This window comes from Periplaneta americana, chromosome 11 (assembly GCF_040183065.1).
Source record: "Periplaneta americana isolate PAMFEO1 chromosome 11, P.americana_PAMFEO1_priV1, whole genome shotgun sequence".
NCBI lineage: Eukaryota > Metazoa > Arthropoda > Insecta > Blattodea > Blattidae > Periplaneta > Periplaneta americana.
The window spans coordinates 92,414,058-92,422,553 of record NC_091127.1 but is presented as its reverse complement, the minus strand read 5'-3'; the positions used below and the strand labels follow the sequence as shown (position 1 = coordinate 92,422,553).

The window sequence follows — 8,496 nt, the reverse complement described above, 5'->3', positions numbered from 1 at the left end:
AGACGATTGAATATTCCTAAGTCTCAGATGTAAGACACTGCGCATGATCGGAGACCAGAGCACTGATACACAAGATAACGAATATTGGGTTACTTAAATGCAGGCTATTTGGTTTGTTACTACCATCGTTCCGAAATTCACTTCACGTCAAATTTGACTAATAAAAGTTTTTGCATCTTCTAGATAAAATATGTAATTGAGATACAGGATGCGAATAGGATAGGATACTTCTCTCCAAAACACCTTAAGCACTATTTTTAAATAATGTTATGTATCATGTATTGGAAGATAAAAACAAAGATTGACTTTGGAATAATGACTTCGAAGTTATTATTGGTCAGTTATATAGTTATAATTCGCTCTTAATTTTTTTATGTCAAACATTAGCTTGAAAATAGTCATAAGATGTTTTGCTGTGACACAGTACAACGCACGTTCATAAACATTTATAAAACACCACTTTATTTGTTTTACACCGTCAGAGCTGAACATATATTTTTAAAAGTAACTGCCATTAGTTTAATATATGGATATTAAAAATCTAAGTAATCAATAATCACCACTGATAAAGAATACAAAGAAAACTATTTGTCTACAACAGACATAAAATTAACTTAGACTTTTAATAAAAACACCATTAAGAAATACAAGTAAAAAAATCATTTTTCATTCTCTGATGTATAGTTGATTCAAAACACTGAACATATTAGAAAAAGTGCAATACAATTTATTAGAGATAAGTCTATACTTCGCAACATTTCCTAATTTTGAGCTTTGATACTGAGTGTTTGATTTGGTTGCGGCCCCATTGCTCAAATACCGCAAAAAATATGATAATATTACGTAAATAAAATATAAATATATACGTAAATCGTGTAGTAAAATCGACAATGGACCTTCATGATTAGATCGACACTCCACACAGAAAGGAAAGCTTTCGTGTCGTTTCAATATTTGCTCAAAATATGTTGTTGTTGTATTCTAATGCTAGGGGTTTGACAAAGTCATTTGACCTCTTGCACTCCAATATTTTTCGAAGATATTATCATGGCCAGCCACTGAAGCACAGATTTTGAGGTGTTCCGAATCCATTTCTTGGTTTGAGTTGCACAGTGAGTAGTTAGGGGACTGATATATTCCAATTCTATGCAGGTGTTTGTTTGGCCAGACAGTCATGGCCTGTTGCCAATCTAAATGCAGCTACAGACGATTTTCGTGGTAAATCGGGAATTAACTGTGGATTTTGATGCAGAGAGTTCCATTTTTTCCCTTGAGATTTGTGTTATCAAATTTTGTTTGTTGAAGTCTAAGTATGTAGATTTAATAAATCTTTTCACAGAGTAATACGTAGATTTAGTAACAGGTCTGTAAGTAGCAGTGCTGCCCTTCTTTGCTAAAGCATCCGCATTCTCATTTCCCAGGATTCCACAATGGGATGGTATCCACTGGAATACAATTCTTTTATTGAGTGATATTAATTGAGAGAGCATTTTAGTTATTTCTGCTGTTTGAGATGAAAGTATGTATTTAGAGAATATTGAAAGAATAGCTGCTTTGGAGTCTGACAATATAACTGCATTCTTAAATTTATTGATGTGGCATAGAAGATTCCTGAGACTTTCACTTATTACAATGATTTCTCCGTCAAAACTTGTTGTTCCATATCCAAGAGATCTATAAAGTGAGAAGAGACAAAATATTGTACCATATTTACTCTCTTCTTAGCTGATGTTATACAAGCATTCCATTATAAAAAATTTAGTTGCTTCTGTACCATTAAAGTAGTCCCACCCGGAAATCCGATTGGGGGACTATTTTGCTGCATAGAATTGGAATATATCAGTCTCCTCACTGTCCATTGTGCTACTCAAACCAAGAAATGGATTCGGAACACCTCAAAATCTGTGCTTCAGTGGCTGACCATGACAATAATTTTGAAAAATACTGGAGTGCAAGAGGTCAAATGACTTTATTGTCAAATGCCTGGCATTAAAAAACATCAACATATTTACTCTGGTCATGATAATATCTTTGAAAAATATTGGAGTGCAAGAGGTCAAATGACTTTATTGTCAAACGCCTGACATTAGAAAACAACAACATATTTACTCTCTAAAAATTCTAAATAATGCACCCAAATCCCACCAGTGGCAGAAGCTGCAGATTCGTATCGCCGCCACTGGACTCCCTCCTATGCCCTATAGATGACACAACTGAAATGCTCATTGTACTAGTAATTATTATTTGTATTTATATTACTATGTAATGTTAACTTCATTTTATTTACATCAAATAATTGTTACTACTTAAATCACAGATTAAAATTATATGCACCTAACATGATTAAGATGAGAAATTAACTTCCTGAAAAAAAATATATAAACTTTTTACATATGACTGTTCTGCTGCTTCTTAAAACTATTAGCAATATATATGAGTAGCAAACTTGCATCTCTGCAATGAACAAAATATTTTCTATGGTGAAATATATTTTTCTTCCTATGAATTCATATAAAATTCCACCACAGAAAAATCTTTGTTTATTACAGACATATAACTCTAGCATTTTCTGAAGAAATGGACAGGTTTTGAAAGTTTGCTTCTTATATGTCTTTTCCCAACTCCTAATTAAGGAGCAACAGAACACATGGTACAGGTAGTCAAGTAGAGCCTACTTTCGGAATCACCACCTAATTAAAGCACAGTATGATGCTGAGGATTGAAATGAATAGTTGTAGCTCATAACAATATTAAAAGTAAAAGTTGCACAATGCCAAATGGACTACGTATTTATTCTGAAAACACACAATGCTAAGCTCTTCTGATAAATTTATTTGTAAATATTAATCTCTCTAAATAGTTGAATTCTTTTCTAATGAATAACAAACTGAGCATAATATCTTGCCTTAGTCTAAGCTAATTATTATTATCATTAAGTGCAGGTTATTAGTGCTGTAACTCTTCATGTATTAATAATGAGGCCTATGTGTAAACATAGTAAATTATTTTTGAAGCGATGTTGTTAATTACTTAAAATAACACATTAACAAAATACACAATTATGTAGGAACTAATGCACAAATTAAGTTTAAATGAATTACAAAAGAAGGCAAAAACTCATTTTAATAAACAAATATGAATTTGACAAATAATTCTCACTTAAATTTAAAAATCACTACAGTTTACCAACCCTGACTATTTACTGATGATATATAAGGATCTCTTTGCATTGAGCTTATGCCAACGCCATTGCTTACCTTTTAAGCTGTGCTGCATTACTTGGCGCAGGAAACAGGAATAACCAGGTCTTCTCATTACTATCCGATTTCTGACAGTACACTGCAGCACATTCACAGTGTAAAACTCCGCCATTTGTATTTCTATTAACTGAAACAAACCAGCAGTAGCCTAGTATCATATAATGCATTAATAACACTACATTTCATAGAACAATTGAAGGATTGCAGTATAATCAACGTTTGTGAAATATTGCTGAAGAATTCTATCCACGAGTCTATAAAAATAATAAATATCTCCGGCAATTTAACTCTTTTTATATTATCAAAATTATTCTAGTAAAGGTACTACTGTTAACTGTAAAGTCAAATTTCTAAAATATATCTTTTCGGGAACAACACTTCTTTACTATTGTGTTACCAAGCTAAGGTACCCCGCCATCCTTTGATAACGCAACTGTAAAGAATTACACCGGGAACAACATATTTAGTCATATCAGATTCTGTCCCACGAATTTTAAGATGTCTGACCAACTTAGCTATATCCAAAAATAAGATGTTCGTTCATACTCAAAGTGTATATTAACTCTGTTAGCTTACCTTTAAAGCTCTTGGCGTAATTGCAGTTAGACCTAATACACTGTTGTAATTCAACACAGAAGTCAGTTCATCATGTGGTAGTGGTAGAGGGAGGTAATCGCGTTCTGAAGTTTATCCCTGAAAACAATTACAGATCTCAGTTTAATAAACGTTTAAGATATGATGGAAGAATTCAGTTTAAATTAGAAAACATGACGGTGCAGTTAAGCTGCATCTACACGGTTCAGTTTTTCATGCTCGTACGCACGCAGTCTGGGAAGAATATTGAAAGAATCAAGTTTAAAGCGCATGTTGAATTAAGATACATTAAGATTTTCTATCTACAAGGTATGCCATATTAATATTAAAATACCAAAATACCATGTGATGGAGTGTAAAAACCGATTATAGTTTCACTGACCAAGTTCGGCAGCAGCGAAAGCTAAAATAATATATTATCCTGCACATTGTGTGCACTTCCGTTATTATTAAATACCAATCTTGCAGGCATTGCTTGAATGTGTGAAGTTGAACCGTGTAGATTTAATCTCAAACATATTTCTTTCTTACCTTTAACGTTGCGAATTATTTCTTGTTGCAGGAAAGCACCAGTAACTTCTCAATTAACTCGATCTGTTCAAATTTCTTCCTTAAGCAGCCATGTTCGTCCATTCCATAATTTATACAAGATTTAAACAGAATAGGAATGCCAACATCCAACAATTGATCAACTGAACAAATGAGGTTAATAGGTCATACACAGTACACTAATATGGCTACTTTGTCCTCGAATGAAAATGCAAATTAGCTATATAGTAATAGTAATAATAATCCGAATATTATAAAACTGACACATTCTGTAAATAATGGATATTAATAATATCTGTTTAAAACTGTCATATTGGCAAAACTTATAACCAAAGAACTTTCGAAACCAAAGAGTTTTGTACTGCTAATTTTACAAACTCTGTGATCGAAATACAGCCAGCGCTGTCCTGACCACATGCGGCAAACTATGGAACATCTATGAGCATCCAACATCTATCATTTGAGTTAAACCCCCCTGGTAGTAACACCCTCTGTATTTTGTGTTGTAACAGCTAGAATGCGCTCGAATCCACTTTGTTCGAAGTCTTTCAGTCAGCCATTGTGTCAGTGAAAAGCAGACGTGAATCGCTACACTCAGTGAACTTGGAAGGCAAAAACACTGTTTTTTACTAAGGTAAGTAAATTAGAGTGGTATTCAGTATATTTAGTTTTTGAGCAGAAAATCTTAGGAGGAAATTAGTTTTCTCTGTAGTTTCTAATACTCTGTATATTTGTACATAAAAGTGATAGGGTGGAAACAAAAATGGCGTGATATTTTTCCAGTACATACCGTTGACATATAATGGCGTGTGGCGGGGTTGGTTGTAACAGCAAATTGTTTAGTGTTACAACTTACCCCATACCGATACAGGTGTTACAACCTACCCCATACCGATACAGAAGAATCATCATCATCATCAAGTACGCTTGTAAAACCCAGCCCAAGGTCGATGGATTTTAAGTTTAATAAATAACTGTAAATTGGTAGTCACACAAATTTAATGTTAAGACGTTCAATGACTTAGGCTAATAGTTGAAAAAAGACTTTAAATATTCCATTTTATTTTAGCCTACATAATATGAGGGAATACAAAAGAAAAACTGACAGAGGGAAAACCCCCTTACACATTATGCAAGAAGCTGCTGAGTTGTGTAAGAATGGAGTAGCAATGAGGGAAGCAGCGAGACGATTTGACATCTGTCATGAACTCTTCGACGCTTCATAATCAATTCTAAGAAACGTAAGAAAGCTTTTCATTCACTCATAATTATCATAAGGAGTTTCCTGTAAAAGGGATATTTTAAACACACAATCTCTCTTTCCTTTCAGGTCAAGATGCTGAAAATCATGCAAACTTGCCTCCTCTTATAGGATATTACGGCAATCGCCAAGTTTTCAATAAAGAACAAGAAAACATTCTTGTGACCTATATTGAAACATGTTCCGACATTTATTTTGGTTTAACGCCGAAAGAAGTTAGAATTGTTGCTTTCCAATGTGGGAAAAAATATGGCATTAATATGCCTCCACAATGGAAAACAAATGGCATGGCTGGAGTAGATTGGTTTGGTGCATTTTTGAAACGTCATCCAAACTTATCAATTCGTACACCAGAGGCAACAAGTTTGGGTAGAGCTACCAGCTTTAATAAAAAAAAAATGTAGCACAATTTTTTGATAAGCTTGGAACTGTTATGACGAGGTGTGGTTTCAAAGCATCCGATATTTGGAATGTCGATGAAACCGGCATTACTACTGTTCAAAAACCGTCCAAAATAGTTGCTAAAAAAGGGGTGAAACAAGTGGGTGCTATAACCTCCGGTGAGCGAGGTGTTTTGGTGACGCTCACCGTAGCAGTTTGTGCTAATGGAAACAGCATCTCTCCTATGTTCATCTTCCCTCGCAAGAAGTACCACGACCATTTCGGGCGCGATGGTCCAACTGACTGCATCGGAACGGGAAATACATCGGGCTGGACAACGGAGGTGGAATTTCTCACATTTCTGCATCATTTTACGCAGCAAGTTCGTCCTTCCAAAAATTCTCCGGTTCTTTTGCTACTGGATAACCACCAGTCACACTTGTCACCTTCAGTGCTTGACTACGCAAAGAGCAATGGCATCACTATGCTGTCATTCCCTCCTCACTGTTCACATAGGCTACAGCCGTTAGACAGGAGTGTATTTGGTCCTTTTAAAAAGCATGTAAACACTGCAATGGACTCATGGATGAGAAATAACCCCGGGAAAGTCATGACAATATATGATATTCCATCTATTGTCAAAATCGCATTGCCACTTGCTTTGACTCAGAACAATGTGCAAAATGGGTTTGCAAAGTGTGGCATATCTCCCTATAATCCACAAATATTTACAGAAACCGATTTTGCACCGGCATTTGTGACTGACAGGCCAATCCCAGTACCTGACAGCCAGGAAGAATGTAGTTCGGTGAATGATAGCGAACACGCATCGTCCAATTCCACCCCGAACATTGCTGGAACGTCTAATCAAACAACTATGGAGACCAGATTGGGCAGTTCAGAGTCTGAATCAAGAGATGATCCTGTGGCAACAACTTCCATTGCAGTCAATCCAGTGCCATCCACGTCAGAGATTCGTGATACTGAATTCTCACCTGAATCTGTACGTCCACTTCCTAAAGCCGGACCCAGGAAGCAATCACACCGTGGAAGAAAAAAGAGACATACTGTCATACTAACTGACACTCCAGAGAAACTGGCCATAGAGCAGGAGTGGCAGAAAAAAACCGTTAAATCAAGAAAGATGCCAGTAAAGAGGAGCGGGCCTTCAGGTTCAAAAATGCATGGGCCAAAGAGAAAATTAATAGAAGTGATAGGAAGCTCAAGCGAATCCGACGAAGAAGATTGTTTCTGTTTGGTTTGTATGGACAAGTACACGAACAGTAAACCAGGAGAGGAATGGGTTAAATGCTCACGTTGTAATTTGTGGGCTCATTTCGAGTGTACAGGAAAATCGCTAATTTATGTGTGCATTAACTGTGACTCAGATTAATAATGCAGTAGAATTGAAAGGTGAAAACATTCTATACATTAGAATTTTATTATAATTTAGCCTAAATGTTATAAAACAAATTAAAATAATTCATTTTATTACATTATTAACTATTTCAGTAACTGTTACATCCTGCCTTCGGGTATGTTACAACCTGCCCCAGATACGGCGTTGGAAGTAACAAGGACAGCATTATTGTGGAACAGTAATTTCATTAAAACCTTTCTAAAATCTCTAATTATGTTAATAAATTATGATAGCGGAAGAACTGAATATACAATTAAAGAATTATTATCTAAATCGTCCAAAATATAACAAGTACAAAAATCATAAGTAAAATTTGTTACAACCAACCCCGGTCTCCCCTATATTATGTTTGATTTTTAATTTTTAAAAATTAATCAAAATGTGTTTATGCCATTTTGTATTGTATATTGTTGCCCATGATACATTCAATCAAGAGATCGTGCCTCATTTACGTAGTTTTAATTTAATATTATTTTATTTTACATTTCAATAAAAATATGGCCGCTTTTACAACAGAAGAAGAGGTGACAGAATGACGTCAATAAAAGACAATTGACTGTTGAATCGGCCATTTTAATATTATACACGGCGTATTTCTTTCTAATTTTTAGCGTTTTCAATAATTTAACTTCCATCTGTACAATTTTAATGTAGCCTATCTTCTTCTCCGGATTATGAAGGTTAAATATGCAACCTTTGGCAAATATCGGTCAAAGCGTGTAGATTTGTATTGAGTACATACATACACGTACATACATAGACACATTGACTTTTATATATAAGACTACAGTAGCTAAAAGCACCCGGCGTTGCACGGGTTTTCCTTTCTGCTTCTGTTTTTAAATAAACTGCTCATTACATTTTTGGAAATCTCGGAAACCTAACTATAGACAACCAAAACGAATTACCCTTACTAAGCTAAGATTTATCCTTTACTTAACGTCACTTACATGAATAAATTGATGAACTCCTTAACGAAATGCCTGCCAGCGTTAACTCAATTTAAAACAGTCGTAAATCAGGCACCGAAA

At 34.9% G+C, this 8,496-nt stretch overlaps 1 protein-coding gene and 1 long non-coding RNA gene across 2 annotated transcripts; one reads left to right on the top strand and one right to left on the bottom strand.

Annotated features, from left to right (window-relative positions):
- Window positions 1–2,336: 2,336 nt before the first annotated feature.
- Window positions 2,337–4,862, bottom strand: LOC138708618 (uncharacterized). The gene is made up of 3 exons (XR_011334724.1): window positions 4,386–4,862; window positions 3,837–3,953; window positions 2,337–3,387 (listed from the first exon to the last, which is right to left on the bottom strand). It is a non-coding gene; the product is annotated as an uncharacterized lncRNA (long non-coding RNA).
- Window positions 4,863–5,402: 540 nt separating this feature from the next.
- On the top strand, window positions 5,403–7,609 carry LOC138708617 (uncharacterized). The gene is made up of 2 exons (XM_069838725.1): window positions 5,403–5,644; window positions 5,734–7,609. Exon 2 carries the CDS (start codon window positions 6,098–6,100, stop codon window positions 7,436–7,438), a length of 1,341 nt encoding a protein of 446 aa, XP_069694826.1. The 5' UTR covers window positions 5,403–5,644; window positions 5,734–6,097; the 3' UTR covers window positions 7,439–7,609.
- Window positions 7,610–8,496: the final 887 nt, after the last annotated feature.